General features: G+C 53.2%; 1 protein-coding gene across 6 annotated transcripts in view; it reads left to right on the top strand.

Moving 5' to 3' along the window:
• The first annotated feature begins 2772 nt into the window (after positions 1-2772).
• The window catches only part of ATP11C (ATPase phospholipid transporting 11C (ATP11C blood group)), a 55957-nt gene continuing 33102 nt past the window's right edge, over positions 2773-25627 (top strand). For 4 of the 6 annotated variants that reach the window (XM_079319348.1, XM_079319350.1, XM_079319351.1 and 1 more), the window contains exons 1-4: positions 13609-13747; positions 19679-19798; positions 21396-21485; positions 24687-24767. In XM_079319348.1, coding sequence (XP_079175474.1) covers positions 13661-13747; positions 19679-19798; positions 21396-21485; positions 24687-24767 — 378 coding nt within the window. In that variant the 5' untranslated portion in view covers positions 13609-13660. Of the gene's footprint in view, positions 2943-13607; positions 13748-19678; positions 19799-21395; positions 21486-24686; positions 24768-25627 lie in introns of those variants that run through there. The other 2 variants (XM_079319353.1, XM_079319349.1) reach the window with 2 other exon arrangements.

The following is a 25627-nucleotide window of genomic DNA, read 5'->3' as shown; positions in this document are numbered from 1 at the left end:
CACAAAGTCAAGGGGCAGGTTGTGCCCTGACAATAAATTACTTGTCAACCCACACTCTGGGATTAACGAGACCTACTTCAGGCTGTGGTAACTCTGAGGACAAACCTGTAGTGCCTGTCAGGTCAGGAGGGACCTTGGTGAGGAGAAATACAGATGGATCTACTTCATAATGCAGAGGGTGTTGTAAAAATCTATATGGTATTTGGAAGATGTGGAAAGCCAATCGCTTGTTTTACAGACAGATTTTTATCCTCCAACTGGCCACACGATGGCAGAAGAAGCAAAGAACATTGCAGAAATAAATATTAAAAAAAAAAAAAAAAAGAATCAAATCCACAAGGCAGTGAGGGCCAGTGAGTGCCCCAAGGTCAGAGGGAGCCGCGTACCTGCCAGGGACTGAACTTGGAAAACCTTCCTCGCTGTGAACAGCCAGAGAAAGGGCAGGAGAACTGTTTGCTGGGAGGATTTAATGGGTTTGCCCAAGCTGAGAGGTGCCCAAGGCGATCCCTGGGGTCGCTCCATTCACGCCCGGTTTGCAGCCTGCAGAGTGCTTGGCTGATGTGCTGATCACTCATTTTTGGTGCTAACTGGAGCGGTGATGGGCTCCAACCGAGCTGTACGGTGCAAAATCCCCCCTCTGTCCCTTGTGGTTCCCCTCCCCGGGCAGGGCATGCCTGGCTGCGGGACTGAAATTGTAAAGACAACTGCAACTTCACGGATTTTCTCTTCTGCTGGCAAGGGAAACTTTCCTGATCAATTAATTCAGGTGAAAGCTGAGGAGTGACTTGACTTGTAGCAATAAAATAAGAAGAGGAATAGAGCTGTTTTTCTGTGGGCCAGGTAAGCCAGATTGCCTTGGCCTTTGGAAACATGCAGGTGCCTAATCCCAAAATCTAGTGGTTCACTGGGCATGGCTGGGCTGTTCAGCACCTAGCACTGAGCCCTGCAAAGGGAAAAATGGCTGAGAACAACAGCTGCCTCTTCTAGCCAGCACAAACATCTAGAAAAACATCAGGAAAGCACCCAAAACACAAGGCAAAAGCTGCAGGATAGTGCTGGCCTGACTTTAGTGCTCTGTTGTTTGTGAGGGAGGGAACTCTACAGCCAGACTGGTTAAGCATTATGTGAAGGTGCTTAACAATTGCCATTCATTATTTTAAAATGCCTGCCATTGTTTTCTGGTTTCCTCTGTTGTGGTTAGGCCTTTGTGTGCAAAGGTGAGTAAGAGCCCAGCTGCTCAGGGAAGAGTGGGAAGGTTGCACTTGGGATGCAGATGAGTGTGGCTGTGCCCTCGGGAGCATCCCTCACCCCACAGGGCTGGGGAGCCTTCCCCGCTCCCTGTGCTCGCTGCCTTGGCAGAAGTGGGGTTAAAAACCCCCGCGGGCTCCTGCCTGCCCAACACCTGACTTCTATTTTGGTGCTGGGGCAGGCTGAGATCTCTCACACCGTGTAAAACTGCCAGACAGTGGGTGCTTGTGTAGAGCAAATGTGACTGGGTTTAGCCTCAGTAAAATCAATATGATGCTATTTTCACTTTCAAAACGCAAAGTGAAAAATCTCCGTGTGTTTTCCGGGTCTCTAGAAGCTGCCAGTTGCTCTCTAGACCCAGCTGTGGTGCCCCAAGCTGAGTTTCGCTCAGTTTCCAGGAAAAAGCTGACTTTAAAACGGGGGCCATGCAAACTGAAGCGGCAGTGGCACCTGGGCACTGGGGTGGAGGAGCTTGCACCTCCTGGAGGTGCTTGGGGCTCCCAGAAAGGGACAGCAGCAGGAAAATTCCCTGCTCTGCTGCAGAGGATATTGATGTAGAAAAGGATATTGATCTATTTTTATTGCTGGGCAATAATGACGCTGAAAGCATAACAAATGCATGTAGACTTTGTTAGGTTACATTTTGTGTTTTTCAATTAGTACTGGAAGCATAACAAACACATGTAGGTTTAGTTCGGGTCCACGTTGTCATTTTCGGCTTGGTGTTGAAACATAGCAAACACACCGAGATTTTGTTACGGTACATGTCGTCTTTTTCAGTTCTGGTGGTTAATTTCGTGTTCCCATGCTCTGTGCCCGCTGGGCCAGGAGAAGCTCCCTGGAGGAAGAACTTCAGGCCAGTTTTGCTTCCCCTTTTGCACTGTCCTGGCCCGGGGGAGCGAGCGCCCGGCTCGGTGTCCCCCCCGTTCCCGCGGTGTCCCCACGTGTCCCCGCCGGGCCCGGTGTCCCCCATTCCCCCGGTATTCCCCCGGTGTCCCCGTTCCTCCGCTGTTCCCACGTGTCCCCGCCGGGCCCGGTGTCCCCCATTCCCCCGGTGTCTCCGGTCTCTCTGCCCCCTCCGTTCCTGCGCTGTCCCTCCGGTGTCCCCACGTGTCGCCCCGGTGTCCCCACGTGTCCCCACATGTCCCCCGTGTCCCGGTGTCCCTCCGGTGTCCCCCCGGTGTCCCCACGTGTCCCCCCCGGTGTCCCCACGTGTTCCCCCGTGTCCCCCCGGTGTCCCCACGTGTCCCCCCGGTGTCCCCACGTGTTCCCCCGTGTCCCGGTGTCCTCCCGGTGTCCCCCCGGTGTCCCCACGTGTCCCCCCGGTGTCCCGCTGTCCCCCGTGTCCCGGTGTCCCCCCGGTGTCCCCCCGGTGTCCTCCGTGTCCCGCTGTCCCCCCGGTGTCCCCCGGTGTCCCGCTGTCCCCCCGCTCCCCCTAGCGGCGGCGGCGGCGCTCGCAGCCCGCGCTCCCAGGCTGCTCCGGGGCGGTGCCGCCTCCAGCGCGGCGGGACAAAGCGGGGCCGGGCTGGGCCGGAGCGGCGGCATGGAGCGGGGCCCGGGGCACGGCTGGGCACGGGCCCGCCGGCGCGGCCCGCGGCCGCTCTAGGAACGGAACCGGGCCGGGCCGGGCGATGCGGCGCTGAGCGGGGCCGGGCCGGGGCGCCGCGATGCTCCGGCGCAGCCTCAGCCGGCTGGTGAGCGAGGGAGCGCGGTGCGGGAGCGGGGCCGGAGAGGGAGCGGGGCTGGAGCGGGAGCGCGGTGCGGGAGCGGGGCCGGAGCGGGAGCGCGGTGCGGGAGCGGGGCCGGAGCGGGAGCGCGGTGCGGGAGCGGGAGCGCGAGCGGGAGCGCGGGGCCGGTGCGGGAGCGCGGGGCTGGAGCGGGGCCGGAGCGGAGCCGGTGCGGGAGCGCGGGGCTGGAGCGGGAGCGCGGGGCCGGTGCGGGAGCGCGGAGCCGGTGCGGGGTCGGTGCGGGAGCGCGGGGCCGGTGCGGGAGCGCGGGGACGGTGCGGGGTCGGTGCGGGAGCGCGGGGCCGGAGCGGAGCCGGTGCGGGAGCGCGGGGCCGGTGCGGGAGCGCGGGGACGGTGCGGGGTCGGTGCGGGAGCGCGGGGCCGGAGCGGAGCCGGTGCGGGAGCGCGGGGCCGGTGCGGGAGCGCGGGGCCGGTGCGGGGTCGGTGCGGGAGCGCGGGGCCGGAGCGGGGCCGGTGCGGGAGCGCGGGGCCGGTGCGGGGCCGGGCGGGCGGGCGGGAGAAGTTGGCTCGCTGCTGTGGTCTCTGCCTTGAGCCGCCGCCGCTTTCCGGCGCATCCCGGGGCGCGTCCCCCTCCCCACGGCTCCGTCCGACCCCCGATTCCTCCACAGGTTCCCGGTTCTCCCTGGCGCCTCGCTGTTTTCTCTGTGGTTTTCGCCGCGGGGACTCTCGCCCGCCGCGTGGCTCTCCTGCCGGGCGGGATGCGGGCTGTGCCCGCTCCCTTCAGTGCCACATAAGCTGAGCTTTCACCCTGACCTCTTCGTTCCGCCTGAGCTCTGTAGTTACTCATTTTTGCCTTTTCCGCAGCAAACGCGGTAAAAAGCAGCCTTTTCACATCCTTTGGGGCGCCGCTGTTTATTCAGCAGTGTCATTGATTGCGCAGTGCGTAGTGACAAAGTTGCCGGAGTTGGGGCGGGGTGCGCGGTGCTGGCTCAGCCCGGAGCCCTTCCCGATCCCCCCCGGGTCACCCGCGGGATCCCGGCCCTTCCCGATCCCCCCCGGGTCACCCGCGGGATCCCGGCCCGTGCCGGATCCTCCCCGGGTCACCTGCGGGATCCCGGCCCGTGGCGGATCCTCCCCGGGTCACCTGCGGGATCCCGGTTTTGCCCCAGGGCCGCACCGCGCTCAAATTCACTTTCGGTTTGGAGCCGGATATTTGTGCCAGATTTTCCAGGCTTGGAGCACAAGGGAGTCTAAATCTCTTTTTTTCTTTTTTTTTTTTAAGTCTGGACGTAGCTCTGCTGGGCTTAGCGGGGAACGGTTTGACTTTTGCGTTGATTTTTGCATTTGCAGGCTGTTTCTGTTGCAGGCGCTGGGCTAGCCCCGTGGAGAACATACCTACCGCAATTGTTTTTTCAGCCTCGGGGACAGATGGATGAGATGGAAACTCAGTGCTCTGAGCTTCTGGCTTTGATGCCTTTTGAGTTCAGTTCTGCCCTGAGTGCTTCCTACCCCACCCACCCTGGCGGGAGATTTTGTCCCAGTCATGTCGAGATGTGTTTGTGGTTTGTGGCATCTCCGAGTTCAGCTAAAAGCATTTTTAGGTTTAGGTGTTTCCTGGAACTGCAGGTGTCAGGCTGGGTTCTGGATCCAGCACCCTCCTGACCCGTGAGGAGCAGTCCCTGCCCTGCCCGGGGGTCCCTCTGTGTCACCTCTCTGTCCCTCGGTGTCCCTCAGTGCTGCTGGGGTGTGATGTCCTTTGAGGTGGAGAATAAACAGCCCGGGTGTTTGTAAGTGCTCCGTGCAGGGCTGAGCTGTTGCAGCACCTGTTTGGAAGGGTGGAGGTGGTTTTGGATAGAGGAACAGCTCTGTTTGGGGGCCAGGTCGGAGTGCCAGGTCACCTGCAGTGCTGTGCAGGGGCTCAGATGTTGTTTGCACCTCCTGGCTGTGTGAGCAGTGTTTCTGCAGCAAGGAGCTGTTTGTTATCACGCTGGTGCAAGTGGCACGGGTCCCCCATATCAGCCTTTGGCCGATAGAGCAGCTCCTGCTGCAGCTCTGCCCTGTCCCCAGCCCTGCAGGTGCCACAGTGGGCTTGGGTCAGTCCTCTGCCCCATGGGAGGAGAGGGAAAGCTGTGCCAGTCTCTGTGGAGCTGTCCCCAAGGTGCTGTCCTGCCTCAGTTCTGGGTGGGCACTGCTGGGCTTCAAGGGATGCTCCTCTTGTGGCAGTGGCATTGCAGAAATCCACTGCAGCTATTAAATGCTGCAGGTTTTCTGACACTTTGGATCTCATTGGGCTACTCAGATAAATGCTGTGACCTCTCCACTGTGTGGTCTCTGCCTGGGGCCCATAAATACCAGCAGGTATTAGAAATCCCGTTTTCAATTGTAGCTCACAGCTCAGGCACAATGGCTGTGACTTGCCCTATCAGCATGACTGGTTGTGGCTTTGTTTTTCCCTCCTATAAACTCTTATCCTGGGTAGGGTGTGAAACGTGATGGTGAAATGGGCAAGAAGGGTGGAGTGGTGAGTGTGGGTCTGCTTAGCTGCCTGGGGGTACAGGCTGGTGCTCTGCAGAAACAAATTGGATTCTGAACTTTGATTTGCACCGCTGAAATAATCCCTGCCAAAGAAAGAGTGGGGCTGGGATCACGGCAGGGAGGTGGTGTTGAGTTGCCACGGTTAATCCACTTTTAGGAGATACTGTCAACTTGAAATGTAACTTTAATTCTTTTTTGGAAACAAATTCTAGCACCGGAGTCTTATTTTTAGTCTCCTGCTGCTTTCACGGCTGTTGCCGGGAGGGTGCAGGAGTGGAGTGGGGAAGTGTGTGGGTGTCTGGGGAGGGCTGGGGTCCCTCTCAGGGCTGGGGTGGGCTCTGTGCTCTCCCCCCTCGCTGGGGAGAGTGGTCCCTGTGCTGTCACCAAGGACAGTGTGCTTTGTCTCGTGTGTGACCCTCCCTATGTTCCTCAGGGGGGTGCAGGCAGCTGCACCCCGGGGCCACAGCTCTGCACCACAGCTCTGCCAGTGCCCACTCGGGCTGCTGGGAGAAAGAGCTGAGACATGCAGAAAGAGAAGTTACTGATGCCCTCATCACTTCTGTTTGCCTCCCAGTTTGCTTTTATTTGGGGCTGGTCTGGTCTGGGAGCTGATGGTGCAGGAGGGCTGGGATGCTGGGTGAAGCACCCCAGGGTGCTCTCCCTCCTCTTGGGATGCTGGTGCTCACCTTTTGTGGTGCCCTGTCCTGGGTCTCCTGCTCTGCAGTCAGTGCAGCTCCTTGCTCTGTTTATGTTCCAAACCTGGGATAAGTAAGAAAACAACAAACATTCTGTAATTGGGAGCAAAATCTGAGTGTTTGTGCAGTGTGTAACAATAGGACCTCAGTTGTGTTATTCCAATTTAATTAAATACCTTGGGGCCTGATCCTCTTTGCAGCCTGTGTCCTGGTAAATCCCTGGGGTTTGTCAAGTGCTGGGCTTGTTGTGAGCTGCTGGTTCTCAACAACCTTTGCCTGGGGTTGGGAGAAGGAGATGGGTGTGCAGTGGCTGGAGGATGCTCCACTGAGACCTATTCAGAGGGCTGGAAATGGCCCAAAGTCACTTTTTGGGTGGGAAATAATTTCCCCACTGGCACTGAGGAATAGGAGAGAAGGGCAGGGATGGATGGGGAGAGCCCCTGGGGTGCACTGGGGGCTGGTCCCCCCCAGCTCAGGGGGTGCTGGATGCCTTGTGGGGCATGTCCAAGGCTGCAGTGGAAGGTGCTGATTTACACCTTAGGGTGTGCAGCAGGTGTGTAATAAAATCTATTTGTGGACACAGATGTCCACAAATGTGGACACATTCTGTGATTCTTTCACACTTTTTTTTTCATGGAGTGTGAACCAAACATCAGTGTGTGGTTGCAGTTGCTATTCTAATAATAGAGATGGCTGCAGGTAGGAGTTGGAAGCTGTAAGAACTGTCTTTTCCCCCAGTCCAGCTGTGTTAGCACCTGGAGAGTGAGGCTGTGTCAGACACCTTGTACCTCACTGCCAGCTCCTGCAGGAAATGCTTGGCTTCCATTGGTGTGACAAAAACCTGCAAGCAGCAAAGGTTGGGGTGTCCCTGTGACACCAGGTGGCAGTTCTGCTGGGAGAAATCCAGCATTTCAGAAGAGGATGGGTTTTAATGAAGGCCCCTGGATTGTTCATGTGAGGTGCTGGAGTTGTTTCCTAAGTGCTGTTTAGTGTGACAGCAGTGTTCCACGTGCTCAGGCCAGTTCCCCTGCAGAGCCACAGGGAGCCCATGCTTGACCACAGAGAAGGCAAGGGAGGCTCAAATAGGGAAGCTGGAATTGCAAAAAGCTTTGGGCTGCAATCCCTCATTGGTGCTCCTTTCCTGGAAAATGGGCATACAGGAGTTTCTCAGGTTCTGGGGACAGAGGGGTTTCTCAGATTCCTGTAACCATTTCCTCTTTAATGTCTCCTAATGTAGCCTTATTCCCAAAAATAGCTCAGCCATTTGGCTAAAAATAAATAAAAATCAAACAAAAACCTTGGCCTGGGATAAACATTTGTGTGTGCAGTTAAAGTCTGGGGAAGTTGGAAATGGGAGGGCTGGAAAGCACCAGTCAAACATTAATGATAAGTGACACTGCAAATTAAACCTGTGTCATGCTGGAACTTTTCTGTGAAGAATAACAAATCTTGGCTGTATTTTCTTCTTCTCTCCATATCACTTCTGTCCCCAGTTGGTATTTTGCTGAGAGTAATGGTGATTGTCTGGGCTGTGTGGGAAAGGTTTGGAGCTGAGCTGACTGGAGCTCCAGCTGCAGACATGGCAATTTGCTTTAAATAATAAAATTTGTAAAAGCAAACAGGACATCTATTAATAACAAGCTCTCCAGCCTTGCCTTTAATTTCATCCCATTGCTTTTGGTTTATGTGTTTCCTTTCTGATTAAAACTGCTGTTTTCTGGCTGTAGCTGTCTCTAGTGGAGAGATTTATTTTTTTAAGTGTTAGTTAAAAGCAGAGCTGATGGAGAGCATTCAGTGGAATTCAGGTGAAACCCTCACACCCAAATTAGTTGTTGTGTGCCAGTGATCATGTTTTTAGCAGTGCAGGTTTGGTCCCTATGAGCATCTTCCTCCCATGGCAGCATGCTTGCATCTCTTATCCCAGATGGTTCCTGGCATTGTGGGACTGTGTCCCTTGGGAGGTTTGACCCCACTGTCTTTGAGAAAATGCTGGGCTGGCCAGGTGGGGGAACATCCCTGTGCCTGCCAGGGGAGCTGGCATTGCAGGGTGCTGGCAAGGGGGGATTTTGCAGGAGCCAGGGTGGCTGAGGGTGCTGGTAACCCCTTAGATGTTAGCTCAGGGGTTTTTTGGGAGTTTCCTGTGTTTGCTGTGTGTGGGAGGCAGTGCTGGGCTGGAGGGCAGCAGGCAGGTTTTCCTGCATGGCTGGGGTGGTCACTCCAGTGCCTTTCTGCCCAAATGTGTCCTGCTCAGGGCACAGGACAGGGTGAAGTTATTTTGGAAAATGCCTCTCTCTGCATCTATGAAATCTCTCTGCTCATATTGGAAATATTCCTGTGCTCTCTGAGGTCTGGGAAGGACGGGCTGTTTTTTCCCCAGCAGGTTTTGCCAGTGCTGTGCACAGGATGCTGTGGACTTCACCTGGCTGTGCTCTCCCCACCAGCACACCTGGGCTTGGAGGGGATGCTGTGGGAGCCAGGAGAGCCTGGCACACATCTGCAGCTCTGCCCTACTTGCAAGCAGAAAAGTGGTTTTTGGGTTTGTTTATTTTTTTTTTTTTGTTGTTGTTTGGTTTTTTTTTTTTTTTTCACTACTTCTATTACCAAACAATATTGGGGTTCAGGGGTGGGTTTTTTAGTGTTTTGGGGATTTGCAGCTTCCTCTGCCTTGTGGGGCCCTGCAGATGGTGGGGTGCAGGCAGGGCTGGGCTTTGGCAGCATGAAGGACACACTGGGATGGGCTCTGCCAGCCCCTGTCCTGCCCTTGGGGACACTGTGCCAGTCACAGGGGAGTCCTGCTCATTGCACACAGGTGACAAGGACACTGCTGCTGATTGTAAGCATTTCTGTGATTGCTACTGAAATAATTACACAGGAACCCTGTGTAGTTTGCCCCCCTGGGGCTCCCTGCACCCTTTGCATGGCTGGCTGCAGGAGCAGCCCCTGCTGCTCTGGGTGTCACCATCAGCTTGCTGAGCTGCCTGCAATTGTCCAGCACCCTCCAGTGACTTCTTCACTAGGTTTGCTGAACTGGCTGAGTTTGATTTGGGCAGTCAGTGTTCTGCTCTTTTTGCAATAAACTTGGCTCCAAGCCTTGAGCATGGATCTGTTCTGTGGGGTGCCTTAACCCTGCTGTGGGAGGAGGGCAGTGCTGCTGCAGGGGATGGCAGTGGGTGCCAAACTGGTTTAAAGCCTGACTTACAACTTGTAGCCTGGGGAAACAGTGAAACTTTCCTGCTTTAAACGGTCTCCTCTGGCTCCTGCCCTCACCTGCTCCTGCTTGGCAGCAGCACAGCTGCTGGCTCAGGAAAAGCCTGTTTTGCCCAGAGGCTGCAGTGCCTTCAATATATATATATGCATTAAATATACATGCATGCAATATATGCACATTAAATATGCATATAAGCAATATGTACAGATGCATTAAATATGAATTTTTGTTTTTGCTTATGGGCCCTTTCTCAGGCTTGGCCAAAGCCCAGGGAGCTGCTGGGCAGTGATTAGCACAGGGCACCACTGTGATGGCTGCAAAGTGCATTTGGATACTGAGCTGCACGTGGGAAGGGCTGGGGAGAGGAGCTGAGGCTCCCTGGTGGCAGGAAAGCAGCTCCAGGTTTTGCTTCTCCTCCCCTTCATCATTTTCCATGCTCTCATAAAGGTGCTCACTGCCACAGGTGCTGAGCAGAACCAATACTCTGAAATGTTTAACCCCTTCTGGGTGTGATTTTCAGCCTGCCCACTGCTGTGGGCACCTGTTGCATGCTGTGGCTCCAGTGCTTTTGTTCCCCAAGCCCCAGTGGTGCTGTTGGGGATGGAATTCCAGCTGAAGCCCATTTATTTTGGAAGCTTATTCCTCTGGCCATCCAGCCTGGCTGAGAAAGCTGCAGGGACCCTTGTCCTGCTCTCCTTAATGAAAGCTTGCTGCATGTTCCAGTTGTTGGTAAAGAGCTTTTTGTTTTCCTCCTGCAGCAGGAGGAGGGGGGAGCCCTTGTGAGGCTGTTCTAGCTGGGTTTTGCTCTCTAATCAGGCTTTTCTTTTTTCCCATCTTGAACAAGATTCCTGTTAAACTCCATTGTGGCCTTTGCTGAGTAATGCTTTGCTGTAGGCTTTTTGCTCTTGTTTTCTGCTGAATTTTCAGGATCTATGGGTTGAAAGGACTCCAGCCTTGCTTATGGAGGGCTTGCTAATTTCTTGCCGTGTGTTTTCAAAGAATCTTTTTGTCTGGCATGTCTTAAAGTGTGCTGTGTACCTTAACAAGATTCTGTGAGATGATTGAAGTGGGAAACGGAGACATTGCTCACTTGGTCTGTGTAATTTGTTTGCAGTGTTGTGGCAAATGCACTGATTTGGGAACCAGAGGGATCCTCTGTTCCTTGTACTGTGAAGGACCTAGAAAAGCTGAGTAAGAAGTGCAACAGACAAGACCAGACAATTTGAAGCACTTCTTTGGTGCTGTCATCCAAGATCTCTTCAGCAGTAATAGAAATTAAATACTGCTTGACTGCAGCGACGCTGGGCTCTGTTGCTGGAGCCTCAATTGGCTTAAGAGGGGAAAAAAATAAAAAATAAATCTCACTGCCAGGAAATTAAATGCAGAGAGAAAAAAAATCCACTTTTGTGAGCAGCCCTTCCATCTTTTATTATGATTTCTGTGTAATTCCTCCCCAGCATTCATCCAAAGCCAGGCAGCTGCTATCTGTAGGGACTCAGACTGCACTCAGGGGGCTGCAAAGCCAGCCTTGAAATGCACTAGTAATACATTTTTTTTTTCCCTGTTTGCTTTGGGTGGTGTTTTGCATGCCACTTTTGTTCAGTCTGAGTTGTTGAATGTTTTTATTCTTTTTGTTTTTTCCTCCTTCCTTACAGCTCACCTGTTCTTACATTGTTTGCTCAGGGAGGGAGCGCAGTAAAATTAGGGGGAGGGCTGCTGTCCATGTATATTAATTATTCATTAATCATTAATATAATGAATACTGTGGAGCACAGCATTTCCATGGGCTGGTTTTGCCCAGGGCAGCTGGGTGGATGGAGGTGGGATTTCTGGGGCTGCTGGCCCACCCTGCAGGTGGGATGGGCTGACTGTGCACTGATGGTGAAATCAGTGACCCCCCAGGCTCCAAGCCTGGCCCCCAGGGTCAGGGACACCCCATGTCACTGTCCCTGTGCCCTGCAGCTCTCCTGTGCTGTGCTCAGCCTCTGCTCTCTGCCTGCCCCAACAGCAGCAACCAAAGGATTTCCTGCAGATAAACAGTTCTGGGCCACATGCTGAGGATTTCTCTCCTGACTGGGTGGATTTCACTGCTCCAATACCCTGGCATGGCTGTGCCTGCAAGCCCCAAGGATGGAACCATTGGTCACTGTAGTGCCCAGAGGTGAAAATATTCCCAGTGTGGGCTGGGTCACGTGGAGCTGATTTTGGCTGTGGAGCAAGGGGTGAAGGAGGTGATTTCTACCTCCCTTTATCTCCTGCTGCTCCTGTGGGAACATTTGTCTGTAGTACAGCAAGGGGCAGAGTTAGAAAAGCACAGCTTTTCTGGGTTTGGAGGGAAGAAGTTGATATGAGCCATCTGAGGGATGTGCATGGGGAGGTGCTGGGGTCTCAGTACCCCCTGAGGGATGCTGGTGCAGAACCTGGGGAGTCCTGCAGGCTGGACCTGCCTCCCCTCCCTGCTGGTGGCAGTTTGGGACATGGGACAGAGCCCTGGGTGGCAGCCCTGGCTCTGGGGCACTGTGCTGGGGTGCACCCTGGCAGGGCACAGCCAGGCAGGCTCATTTCCCAGGGGAGAGGCAAGAGCCTGCTCTGGGAAATGGGCTTCTGGCCAGTCAGGCAGCCTGGCTCTGAAATGCTGGGAAAACCTAAAAAGGGGTAAAGTGTTTGTAGGTGGCAGAGGTTAGAGTAATGTCTGGCTGGGCTGGGATGCATAACATAACATTTAGGGGTTTTTGTTTCCATAACTGAGGAGCTCAGGCTTTCAGAGACCAGAAAACAACGGGAAAACCAACAAATTGCAGCTCTGCTGGGTGATGCAAGCACTGACAATTGCAAAGTCGGAGGCTTTTTCCATTTTACTCTTATTTTAATTTTTGCCAGGCCAAATCACTGCTCTGGAGAGCTTGCTGCCCTGCTAAAATAGCTGCTGATGAACAGACATATGTGCACAGCTTGAGTCAGGGAGAGGAGGGAGGAAGAGTTTTGGAGGCAGGAAGACCTCGTTGTATTTGCTTTGTGACCTCTGCAAAACATTTGGCTCTTATTCAAAGTCCTTTTTCTGTTCTCCAGCCTGAAGTGTTCCTATGAGCCTGAATTTTATATGCTGGCGGCATGCTGGTCAAACTTTTCTTTTGGGCTGCCAAAAATAAAGATCTGCTGCCTTTGTTTAAAGATGAGCAATGGTTTCATAACCCTGGCTGCCAACAGGGCAGGGAAAAAAAGAATTGAGATGCTGAAAACTTCCAAAGGTCGGTGGCTGTGTTGGAGCAGGAGCAACAGATTTTGCACAGAGCAGCAGCACTGAGGTGATGCTGCCCCAGTTGAGCCTGGGTTTGGCTTTCTGCATCACTCCCTGAGCCTGGCTGTGTGCAGGGGGCTGCTGAGCAGGAGCTGTGATTGCAGCCTGTGTTTGCTGGGAAGATGCAGTGCTGCTTGCTCTGGGGCTGGACTGCCTCCAGAAGGAAAAACAAAATCCCTGCCAGAAAAGGTCTTTTCAGTTGTCACCCCTGTCCATGGCACTCCTCGAGTCCAGGATAGGGCTGGGCCCTCCTTTAAATTTATTAACTAGGAAAAAAAGACATGTATTTCCTCTCTCCACCCTTATGAAATCTTTCAAGTAGCCTTTTCCCCTGTTCTCTCCACCCAGCCATGTCTCTGTCTGTTTTTATCAGTGGCTTTGTTGGCTAAGTCACCTTTTCCAGGAAATGCAGCCTGGTTGGGCTCTGCTGTCCTTGCTGAAGGTGATCTCCCTTCCCCACATGGTCTTGGGGACAGGGGGACAGGCTCTGGTTGGTGCCTCTCACTTCACTTGAAGGGTGGTGAGATGTGGTTCAGGGATGCTGTGCTGGAGTTCATCCTGTTCTGCAGGATGAGGTCTGGGGGTTGAGCCCATCATGTGCTGTGCTGTAAAAACCCCTTTTCCCATCACTCCTCTTTTCTCTTGCCTTGTCTTTATCTCTGGGGGCTCCCAGGGTTGTCCCTGTTCCCCCACCTTGGCTGGAGCTGCCTTACCCCAGCACTCACTCCTTGGTGGTCGTGTTTTGTCCCTGGCTGAAACATCAGTGGGAGCTCCAGCCTCAGCACAGGAGAAGGGACACTGGTTTAAATTTCAACCCTGTGTTTTCCCAAGATACCAGCCTTCCCATCCTGCTCAGGAATGAGCAGCCAAGCCCTGTCCAGTGGGAAATGAGGTCGGGCAGTGTGTGCCTTCAGCCCTTCCTCTTGGACCTATGAGCTGCCAGAGCTGCAGCTCCACTGGTGGGTGGTTGTTTTCCCAAGGTCTGGGCATGTTCTTGACCCTTTCATGCAGCCAGGGGAGAGTGCAGGGCTTGATCCTGCTCTCCCTGAATCAGGAGATCTGCCTGGAGATGTGGGTAAGCACAGCCCGAGCTGCTGAATTATTGAAGGATGTTCTCAGAGCATCCCTTGTACCCTCATGGAGATGACTGAGGACAAAGAGCCATGGGAGAATTGGCAAGTGGAAATCTCAATTAAAAATGTATCGGCTGGGCAATGAGGTTGATGTGCTGAGCAGCTTCCTGAGGCTGATGGATGTTTTGGGGAGGCTGCAGTAAATTTATGGAAGCTTTTTAAAATTGTGGATGTGTTCTCCTTTGTTCTTCTGAGGCTAAATGAAACAGGAGCTAGAACAGGCTGTTTTGGGAGGTGCTGTTGTTCTTGCAAGCTTTTTTTGTAAATCAGGTCGCCTTCTCTACTGCTTTTATCATAAATGGAACAATACAGGAGCAATTAGACTTTAAACTATTCATGAGATCGAAGCCAAGTAATGTGATTTAATCTTTCTTTTGCATGTATTTAATACAAGCTGTGGTTTCATTCAAGTGTTTGAGCTTTGTACTTGTACTTTATAATCTTTGGGTTTAGCAGATGATTTTTTTTTTCAAATACTTGTGGTTTTTATTAGATCTGTTTTCTATGAGTTATTTGTGTTTACTTTGTGGCTTAAAGTTATCTTCAGCCAACATGAAAGGGGACTATTTTTTACCAGTTAGTTCTGGTTTTGGTGCTTTCTGGAACTGTAGTAAATCAAATGGTGGTGTTTTTTTTAGTTTTTCTTCTGCTGCTGGTTTTTTTTGTTTTTGTTTGTTTGTTTGTTTTTTTCAGGAAACAGGGCCAGAAGGTAGCCCAGACACTTGCTTTCCATATGGGAGATATAATTAAACACTTAGTTTGCAGCTGCCCTAGAACAGTCCTCTTGAAGTGGCTGCAGAGCACAGGTTCACCTCTCCTGTTGAACTCAGTCTAACTCCATTAATTTTTACCCAGGCTTGCTAATTTTTACCCAGGCTTGCAGCTTTTATCCTGTGCCATCTGGGTGCTGTGCCTGGTTTGTGGTGGATTCCCAGAAAGTGGGGAGGGTTGAGCAGGGAGCCTTCTGGAGCAGGGCAAGGGGGCATGGAGGGACAGTTGCCTGAACTCAGGTGGGGAATTTGGGGACTGCTGTGGGCTGCAGATGTAATTCTGCTATCTCTGTGTAATGCTCCAACAGCTTCAGGTCATCAATATGTTTGGTTATTAATTACAATATGTTTGGTTATTAATAGCATCCATGGGCACTTTCACTCCTGGCCTGGTGCCTCCAAATCATACCCATTCTTATCTCCTGAGAGAAAAACTATAGTGAAATACCAAGCCTCAGGGGACCTTCCATGGGCACACAGTTGGGTTTTCTAAGTTTGGGCAGTGTAAGAAAATGGTCATCATCCCTCCTAATGCCTGATTCCAGACCTGCTGCTGGGCTTTAGAGAAGGTGCAAGAGTGGAAGGGTGGGTTACCTCGAGGCACTTGCCAGAGCACATTCATGGGAGGTTTTCCCTGTGCCTGCCAGGTGTCCCTGTGGGTGCAGGGGGCACCTGGAGCTGCCCCAGGACCAAACCAGGACAGGGAGCAGCTGCCAGCCCGAGGGATGCTCCTGGCAGAACAGCCTCACTTGCCTCCTCTGATTTGTGTTTGACTCTGGTTTGTCTTCCAGCCTGCACCAGCTCACTCCAGCCCTGTGGGCTGTGTAGAGCCCCACCAGGCAGCAAGGCAGCTGCTTGAATGGCATCCAAGTAACATTTTTTCTTTTTTTTTTTTTTTTTCCATCAGAATTAAAATTTTTCATGAAAGGCAGTCGGAAAAAGAAGTCTAAATCCTCTCCCTGCTAATCTGCATATTTTATGATTTTCCCCAAAGCCTGGCAGTTATTCCCTAAATCTGCCTCTAAGTCTCTGTGTAGAGCAGTTATTAAGATGTAGCAATCTACTAATGACCCAGCCAGGGCCTGGGCTGGGCTCAAAGTGAGAGTTTTTAATTGCTGGGCTCAGCCAGCACCTGGCTCAGGTGTCTGGTGTGCACTCACTTTCTGGGGGTGGAGAAGGGAGATGGGAGTGAAGCCTTCAGCCTCTGGTGTTCTGTGGGGGGGTGTGACACCATGGGGAGCCTGGGGGAATAGGAAATGAGGTGCTGTGGGTTTGGGAACCTGGCCAGACCCTGGAGGGAGGGCTGGCATGCACTGTGGAGTCCCAGTGCCACTGTCCCCTTGGCACAGCACTCACCTGTGCAGGTGGTGCTGCAGGTACCCAGCTGGGGGATTGCAGGATGAAACCCTCCTGGGAGCTGGTGCAGGTAACTCTGTGTCCACACCTGGATTTGGGTTCTGCTCTGGGGCTTCCCACACCCGTGCTCTCTGTGGACAGTCAGGAAATCCTTGTGTGCACTTTCCAGAAGTGCTGTCAGCAGAACCCTGTGGTTTCCGTGCCAGGGGGTGAGTGGCAGCCCTGGCCCTGCTGTGTGCCAGCAGCACGGCCAGGGGAAGCTGTGGCTTCCTCCCTGTGCTGGGGATGTCCCCAGGCACGCCTGGCTCCAGAGCTGTGCAGGGACCAGAGCTGGGACATGTGTGTCAGCTGCCTGCCACTGCTGTGCGTGGAGGGATGGCTCTGCCTCTTGCTGCTGGGGCTCAGGTTGGTGACACCACAGCTGGCACCCCTGCAGTGCAGCAGGTACATCATTTTTGGGTCTGGTTTGTAGCTTGGCAGAGGTGCTGCAGGTGTGGCTGGCTGGGAGGATGGTGGCATTCCCCAGCTGGGAGTGTGTGCCCTGCTGGGGTTGGAGGTGCTCAGTGCTGGGGTGCTGCTGCCTCTGTCAGGAGGTGCAGGGTGTGGGAATCCTCCTGCTCCAGCATCAGCCCCTGGAGGTGTGAGGGTGGCTGGAGGGAGAGCACTCAGCACACCTCCCCAGGCATAGGCATGGTGTAAAAACACTGCATTAATTAAAGGTCTGCAGACATGGGTGGGAAACAGAGGAAGGGAAAAGCTGTCACTTCCTTGGGGCAGCTCCTGCTCCTGGTGCTACAGGACCCATTCAGTTGCTGCTGCTCAAGGTCCATCAGTCTGAACTATTTAAATTTTTGGTTTTGACTCTTTCCCCTAGCAGCAGTTAGTCCCAGGCCTTCTGTCTTAGCATGTTTTTCTTCAGAGCGCTTTGCCTCTAGCTGGGTTTTGTGTGCCCCTTGCTGAGCTGCCTGTGAGGAGCCCTTGGGGGATGCTGAGCCACATCCAGGCACTCCAGAGCATCCATCTGCAGCAGGGCAGCTGGCTCAGGACAGGGATTTGGCATTTTTGGCACCTGCCATGGTGGGGTTTCAAATCAGGCAGGCTGTAGGGTTGAGGATTGGTGTGACTAAGTGGAGTATGAAGAGTATCTGCTATTGTTTTAGCAGCTCTGATGCTCTCAAATCACAGACTGTGACAAAGGTCTTCCTTCTTCATGCTTTAAAATTCAAAACCTGAACTCTAAGGAAATCTAATACCTAATGGTCTAATACCATTCTTTCCCCCATTTGCTCTTAGTGGGCATTTTAAATTCACTCTGTAATTTTAAGTCTAATGTCACCAAATGCTTCCTGGTGCCAGCCAGGTCTTCTCCCTTGGCTGTGAGCATCTGTGGCAAGAACACTTTGTTACATGAAAGGGGGAACCTGGACAGAATAAAAAGCTGATTTTTTAAGCTATTGCACAGTTCTGTTGTTCTTGAAAATGAAGTTTTCTATTCTACTGAGAAACTTGAGTGTGCTGGGCTGGCCAGAGCTGGTGGGTGATGGAGATGGAGCTCCTGCCTGGCCAGGGCTTTGTCACAAGTCGGGAAAGATTTTAGAAAGAGTTACAAGAAGTTGGAAATTGGATGTTAAAGAGTTACATTGTAACGGAGGTGTTCTATTCAGATATTTTGTTTCCTGTGTGTTAGCATCCCGTCCTTTGGCTCAGGAGCTGTCTGAATTGCAGGTGCTGTCCCCTCCCTGGAAGGGCTCTGGGGTGTCTCTGCAGAGCCCTGCTGCTGATCACAGGTGTCTCCTGGCCCTTTGCACAGCAGCCCTGTGGGGTTATTCCTCTGCAGATCCCTCTGCTGCAGAGCACTGGGGCTGTCACCAAGCCCCCATGACACGAGGCTGGCATTCACTTGTGACATCTCATTCTGCTTTAAATTAAAGCCCCAGCAAGCCCAGCTGGCTTCCCAGCACCCTGTGTGTCATCCTGAGGAGTTTGTGGTGTGAAGCTGTCTGCTTCATCATTCGTGATTTTAGCTGAGATTTTTAAATAGCAGGAGCAGACCTGTTTTTTTTTTTTTTTTTTTTGAGCTGAGTACTGAATCTGTGTGTGCCAGTGTGGTGCTGAGGCATTTTGCAGGGGTTTGAGGGTTGGACAGAAGAGTAAGTGTAAGGGGGGTGCAGCTGCCATCATCCTCCATGCAATGAATAAACCAGAGCTGAAGGATTCTCCAGGCCAGGACTAGCAAGAGATGTATTGGTGCTAAATGATATTCCTAATGGCTTGAAGTGCTTGATAAAGACATTCTCCTTCAAGAAGAAAGAATAAGCTGGCACAGGCTGCAGATCCAGGCTGCAGCTGTCCTGCACAGGGCAGGAGTGCAGTGACCTGTGGGTGCAGGGTGGGCTGTGCTCCTGGGAGCTGATGGCTGAGCAAAGGTGTTTCAGGCTCAGCACAGCTTTGATTTTGATAAATCACCTTCAGTGTTCTTGGTTCCCTGCTCTGGCTGGGGCAGAGGGCGGGTTCCTGAGCTCGGCGGGTTCCTGAGCTCGGCGGGTTCCTCGGCGGGTTCCTGGGCTCGGCGGGTTCCTGGGCTCGGCGGGTTCCTGGGCTCGGCGGGTTCCTCGGCGGGTTCCTGGGCTCGGCGGGTTCCTGAGCTCGGCGGGTTCCTGAGCTCGGCGGGTTCCCGGGCTCGGCGGGTTCCTCGGCGGGTTCCTGAGCTCGGCGGGTTCCTCGGCGGGTTCCCGGGCTCGGCGGGTTCCCGGGCTCGGCGGGTTCCTGAGCTCGGCGGGTTCCTGAGCTCGGCGGGTTCCCGGGCTCGGCGGGTTCCTCGGCGGGTTCCTGAGCTCGGCGGGTTCCCGGGCTCGGCGGGTTCCCGGGCTCGGCGGGTTCCCGGGCTCGGCGGGTTCCTGAGCTCGGCGGGTTCCTGGGCTCGGCGGGTTCCTGAGCTCGGCGGGTTCCCGGGCTCGGCGGGTTCCCGGGTTCGGCGGGTTCTAGAGCTCGGCGGGTTCCCGGGCTCGGCGGGTTCCTGAGCTCGGCGGGTTCCTCGGCGGGTTCCCGGGCTCGGCGGGTTCCCGGGCTCGGCGGGTTCCTCGGCGGGTTCCTGAGCTCGGCGGGTTCCTCGGCGGGTTCCCGGGCTCGGCGGGTTCCCGGGCTCGGCGGGTTCCCGGGCTCGGCGGGTTCCTCGGCGGGTTCCCGGGCTCGGCGGGTTCCTCGGCGGGTTCCCGAGCTCGGCGGGTTCCCGGGCTCGGCGGGTTCCTCGGCGGGTTCCTGAGCTCGGCGGGTTCCTGGGCTCGGCGGGTTCCCGGGCTCGGCGGGTTCCCGGGCTCGGCGGGTTCCTGGGCGGGTTCCCGGGCTCGGCGGGTTCCCGAGCTCGGCGGGTTCCCGAGCTCGGCGGGTTCCCGGGCTCGGCGGGTTCCTCGGCGGGTTCCTGAGCTTGGCGGGTTCCTGGGCTCGGCGGGTTCCCGGGCTCGGCGGGTTCCCGGGCTCGGCGGGTTCCTGGGCGGGTTCCCGGGCTCGGCGGGTTCCCGGGCTCGGCGGGTTCCCGAGCTCGGCGGGTTCCTGAGCTCGGCGGGTTCCTGGGCTCGGCGGGTTCCTGGGCGGGTTCCTGGGCTCGGTGGGTTCCTCGGCGGGTTCCTGAGTTCCAGCTGCCTTGTTCCCACCGGGCAGCACGGTGCCCTGAGGAGCTGGAAGCTGTTCATACAGGTGCTGGGGTTGCAGTGAGCTAAAGCTGTGTTTTCTCTGCTGGCTCCCTGACAGTGTGCTGGGGAGGAGAAGAGGGTGGGCACACGCACCGTGCTGGTCGGGCACCGCGCCGTGCCGGACACCGCGGCACACGTGGCACAGAAGTTCTGTGACAACAGGATCGTCTCCTCCAAGGTGAGCTCCCCTGGCACTGCCTGGCACTGCCTGACCCTGCCTGCTGCTCTGGGCACTGCCTGGCACTGCTCTGGGCACTGCCTGCTGCTCTGGCACAGCCTGGCACTGCTCTGGGCACTGCCTGCTGCCCTGGCACTGCCTGGCACTGCCTGACCCTGCCTGCTGCTCTGGCACAGCCTGGCACTGCTCTGGGCACTGCCTGCTGCTCTGGCACAGCCTGGCACTGCTCTGGGCACTGCCTGCTGCCCTGGCACTGCCTGGCACTGCCTGACCCTGCCTGCTGCTCTGGCACAGCCTGGCACTGCTCTGGGCACTGCCTGCTGCTCTGGCACTGCCTGGCACAGCCTGGCCCTGCCTGCTGCTCTGGCACAGCCTGGCCCTGCCTGCTGCTCTGGCACTGCTCTGGGCACTGCCTGCTGCTCTGGCACTGCCTGGCACAGCCTGGCCCTGCCTGCTGCTCTGGCACAGCCTGGCCCTGCCTGCTGCTCTGGCACTGCTCTGGGCACTGCCTGCTGCTCCAACTCAAACACTCCAACACCAACTCAAATTTGTAAAGGGGGTGGCATTATGTTATAAAGGGATATAAAATATGATTCCTTCTTTTTTGTTCTATGGGATTTTTCTTTCTTGAGATAAGACAAAAATAACCATGCTCTGTTTATCCCTTTGGATGAGAGGGGGGGAAACATTCATATGGTATTAATGCAGCTTTTGTTTATGGTGGAAAACTGTGATGACACCCTCTGCCTTCTGCTTAGCTTTTTCCTGTGACATTCATGAAGCTATTTCCAAAGATTTGGAGCCAATTTGAGTAAAATATCAAACAAGTGGCATTCATGTTGTCAACACAGCTGGAAACGTGTCCCAGTGCTCAGGGTTCACTCAGTGATGCTCAGCACACACTTGGGTTCAGCTCTGCTCTACTTGAGCTGCAGGGGGTTTTTCCCTCTTCCTTCTTTCTTTACACATCTTGGATCTTGCCTGGTTTTGCATGTCTGATTTATTTTTGGGCAGAGTTATCAGTCTGTTTAACTCCTGGAGAGTTCCTTCCCTGGCATGCAGGAGGGGCCTTCAGTGAGGACACCTTCCCCCATCCCAGCTCCCTCCCTGACAAATGCTTTGCTTTAACACTAATTTTAGTTCTTCCTTGGTTTATTTTTGAATGCTATGTCCTTGCTCTTTTTTCCTTTTATATTTGCTGGGCCTGGGACCTGACCAGTCTCTTCTATAATTAAATGGACATTGGTCTTGAGACTTGACTACTTTTTTTTTTTTTTTTAACTCCAGGCAGACTGAAAGATAGATATTAGACCCATTATTTTCCAGAGTAAATGATTCAGCAGCCTTCTTAAAATTATAATGAAGCACAACCTCATACTGAATTTGTATGGGCAGCATGGCTTTTTTTTTTTTTTTTTTTTTTAAAGCATCTCTAAGATGGCTTTGACAATTTGGAAAAAATATATCCACTGTGGGTTATGTTGTGATGAACTCAAGTGTCTACCAGTGCCTTTTACCTCCCTGTGCCTGGGGGAGGAGGGGGAGCTCCCTCCCTGCCCTGCCTCTGGCTCTTGGTGAGTGCCCCTCTCTCCCACAGTACACCCTCTGGAATTTCCTCCCGAAGAACCTTTTTGAGCAGTTTAGAAGAATTGCCAACTTCTACTTCCTCATCATCTTCCTCGTGCAGGTAAGAGCTTTGATGCTAAGGGTCAGTTTTGTTTAGGCACTGGTGTTAAACACAGCTTGAACAAGAACTGAGCTTTAAAACTGTTGGTGCTTGTAAGACCTTTGGAAAATTTTGAGTTGGAAGCTGTTGTAATTCTGCCACACCATCCAAGGTATAAAAATAATTAGAATATCTGGGCTTGTCTGGGATCGGGTTTGAATGACTGCTAAAACACTGAAAAAGCATCTTAATTCTAATTATTAACATTATTCAACCACTGAAAATATACTTGGTACTACACAATTAAGCTCTGGTTTTTGTCACCATTGTTATTCGTTTCATATTTCCCCAAGTGATATGATATTTTTATGTCCCAGATATCACGACTTTCAAGGCAAGCAGGAGAGAGAGAGTGAACTCAGAAAATGCATAGGAAGAGTTTTGGAAACCTGAGACTTCAGGAAGTTGCTCTGCATGGGCAAAACAGCAAATTTATGACAGGCACAAACTTTTCCTCTTGCTCTTTGTGGCTTGGGTGAAGGGGCAGATCCTGAGGAATTTCATTTTCTGTTCTCATCCAAGAAAAGCAAGCTGTCAGAATGCACTGGGGCAAAGGGAGTTGGGGAGAATCTCAAGCTGCAGGGCCTGTGGTCACCTTTTAAACCCTCAGGCTCAGCCCAGAAACAGGCACCAGAGCTGAGCCCAGCAGATGGGAATGGGGCTGCTGCAGGCTCCTGCTCCAGGGCTGGGGTCTCCCTCTGTGCTGGGCTCCTGTGTAAAGCAGGATTGCCTTGCCAGTGCAGCAAAGGGCTGTGGCTGCAGTCAGGGCTGCTGCAGGGATCCCCAGCCATGCTGTCACAGTCCCTGGCAGGGGGACATGAAAGGCCAATTTGCTCAGCCTCAGCTGGCTGCCCTCCATCTCTTCATTTCGCTGGCGCTGCTCCATTTTGTCAGCCCCAATTTGTAATTTGCCTTGAAGTGCAGTGATACCCTGGAGTCAGGATGTCCTTTTTGTGTAGCTGGCCACTTAGTGACGTGCTATTACATTTTATCTATTGACCCTCTGGCTGTGGAGAGCATGGAATGTTCCTGGTGCTAATACAAACCTGGTTTCAGCCTAGCTGCCTGCCTGCCTTAGGCACAGGTCTGTGCAGGTGAGAGAAGAGCCTGGCTGCTCCTCCTGGCCTTTGCTCTGCAATCAGGAGGCAGCATTCATGGTCAGAGCCCAGGCTGACAGCACTGAGCACTGTGGAGCAGCCCTGCCCCAGCTGCTTGTCATTCTGGAGATGTCACCTGCATCAAAAAGGCATCAGGGCCACTCCATTTATACCTTGAAAAATTCCACCTCTGTCTTAATGTTCATGCTTATCTTTAAGTATCTCCAAATCAGTGGGGTTGTCCCACCTGGTTGCTGCATGAGGAGTGGAGGGTCACAGTGCTGGAGGCATTCCTGGTGCATCCCCTACCTGCAGTGAAATGCTTTATCCAAACATCTGCTGCTCTGGGACCCCAGACCCAGCTCTGTGAGACAGAGTTTGTGCATTGAACACAAAGCAGGCTGCCCACAAACAGGGGTACCAAGGGCTGTTGCTTTGGCTCACTCTAACAGCAGGGAATCTCCTGGTGGAGGGGCTGAGTGTGTGACCAGGTGTGTCTGCAGACAGAGCAGGCTGCTGGCAATGAGCTGTTCCAGGAGCAGCAGGAATGAAAAGAGTCTCCTTGAGGAGGAAAGTGCAGATAACTTTGGGAGTGTGGTCCTTAGTGCCCTGAGGAATCTTGTAAGAAGAAACTGCTAAGTAACAGGAGGACTTTGTCACTTTTAAGTGGATTCAAATTAAGCTGTTGAAGTCCTAAACCAGTTCCAAAAATAGTTTCAGGAGGCTGCCTTTGTCCTGGCTTGTTGTTTGTGTGTCCCTCAGCTTTTTACCAGCCACAAAGGGGAAGAGCAGTGTCCTGCCATGGGATTTTGCAGGGAGCCCAACTCCAAATACATGCATGAATTATTCCAGGCAGTTCATATTATATATTCTTGTATCTGTAATCCTATATCTGTGTAGACAGAAATAGTATTTTTTTACATAAATACATACAACTACATCTTATCCAGTGCAGGAAACTCTCCTGGGCAGCAGGAGATCCTCTGCTTTGCCCTTCTCAGCAGAAAGCTCTTCTTGCATTCCCAAGACCTGTCTAATTTTTGTGGGATAACTGTGGCTTACTGCCCATCCCATGTGCAGTGTCTATGTGACATTTGGCACTGTCCTCACTTGAGGCTGTTCCTCCCAAGTGGGGTTTCTACCAGACTTTCTGCTTGGAAACATTTTACACCCATTTGAGTGAGCCAGGGCTTCATATACCTGGAAATATTTTTGGTGTTTATATTGGTTTTCCCTCCTGCTGCTTAACTCATCTGCTATTTATCTGGCTGCTTCTTGTGGTGTCTCTCTTCCACTTGGGAATCTTCTGGCTTTTCTCTCTGGGTTCAGCAGTGCAGGGCAATATTGCAGTGTGCAGCATTTCATGGTCAAAAATGTCCATGTAGCTGATGAGAGGAGTCCTGTCCTTAACACAGCTTTTCACAGGCAGCCTGGAACAATAAATATCCAAATGCTGCTGGTGGTGAGTGTGCTGGGGAAGCACAAACAAGAGACAAAGTCCCTTTGTGGGCACACAAAGCCTTTCTGCTGAGTTTCCCCATCCCTTTCATCAGAGCTGTCATCATCTGCCTCATGCTCCTGTTCTCTCCAGGAGCAGCAGGAAAAATGACAAAAGTTTGTGGTGTTTGGGGGGTGGAAATTGCTCCTACCCACTGATGAACCTGTCCTGCCTTTCTCACCCTTGGAACCAAGTCCTGGTGCTGTCAGGAGGAGCAGTGCTTTCCCTCAGCCTGAGGGTTTAATTAATTAATCAAGGGGCTTGGTCCTTACCCTGGTGCTGGCTCAAGCCCTGGACTGAGCTCAGGAAGGATCCAGCTCTGCCCCAGGGCCCCTGTGCAGCCATGGTGCTCTGTGCTCCAAATTTGAGAGCTTCAAGATGAAGCCTGGATTTCTGTTTTACTGAAATATTCATGTCTGTTCTGCAGTGTGTTTCATAGGTAATTTGGGCTGCTGGGTGTTATTTTTAGCCTCCCAGTGTCAGTGGTTCAAGTGGTACTGCCCTCCCTTTCACAACCAGCCCTTCCTTCCCTTTCTGGGCTCTGGCATTGCATTTTTGTCTCTGCAGGTGATTGTGGACACCCCAACCAGCCCTGTGACCAGTGGCCTGCCCCTCTTCTTTGTCATCACTGTCACAGCTATCAAACAGGTACAGTGGGGAGGAGAGCTGCTCCTTGAGACAGGTGGAGAGACACACATTGAACTGCACTCAGAGTGCCCCAGGTGTGCTGAGGGTTGGTGCAGCCCCTTAGGGGTGAGCCAGGCTCTGGTGCCCCTCAGAGGGGCTGCATGTCCCCTCTGGGCATTGGTGTCTCCTGCTCTGGCAGTGCAGAGCATCCCTGTGCTGCTGAGAGCAGCACTGAGGGTCAGGAAAGCTTCCTGCTGTTACTTGGATGTTTTTCCTTTTCTTGGAAACACTCTGAGTCCTTGCAGAGACGTGCTCCAAATACACCCACGCTCTGCCCCTGTGTTGGTAGGTGGAAAGGAGGTTCTGCTCAGCCTCAGCTGCTCCTGGAAACATGCAGTCCTCACCTCCTTGCACTGGTAAAAGACCTTTTGCCTCCCATCACAGGCACACGTGCCATTTAAAATTTCCTGATTGAATAATAAAAAAGAAGTTTCTTCTATGGGGGCTGGAAAGGGAGAGCTAGAATAAAATCTCTCTGCTTCAAATCTCAATGCTTTGTTCTTCCAGTGAAGACTGAAGAGGAAGAGTCTCCTGCTATGTTACCATAGGAAGCAGTTGCAGGCTGCTGAGTGGATTTTTCATTTTCTCTGTTCTCAGTCTGTTCTTACCAAAGCTGAGGATAATAGAAATGTGTTACTGTAGTTTGGCTGCTTGTTGCATGCCCTGCATATAGATTATTTTTGTGTTATTTTAATCTGTTCTGAATCTGTCAAATATGCATATTGAAGTTTTTAAAATAAATTGATTCAGTCTGAGCTACTGTGGCTGATGTTTTGTCAGGCATGAAGGAGGTCTGAGGACGGTTGCCTTATTCATTGTTT

Source organism: Erithacus rubecula (genome assembly GCF_903797595.1).
Source record: "Erithacus rubecula genome assembly, chromosome: 15".
NCBI classification, from domain to species: Eukaryota; Metazoa; Chordata; class Aves; order Passeriformes; family Muscicapidae; genus Erithacus; species Erithacus rubecula.
Note: the sequence above shows the minus strand (reverse complement) of the source record. Positions and strands in the feature narration are given on the sequence as shown.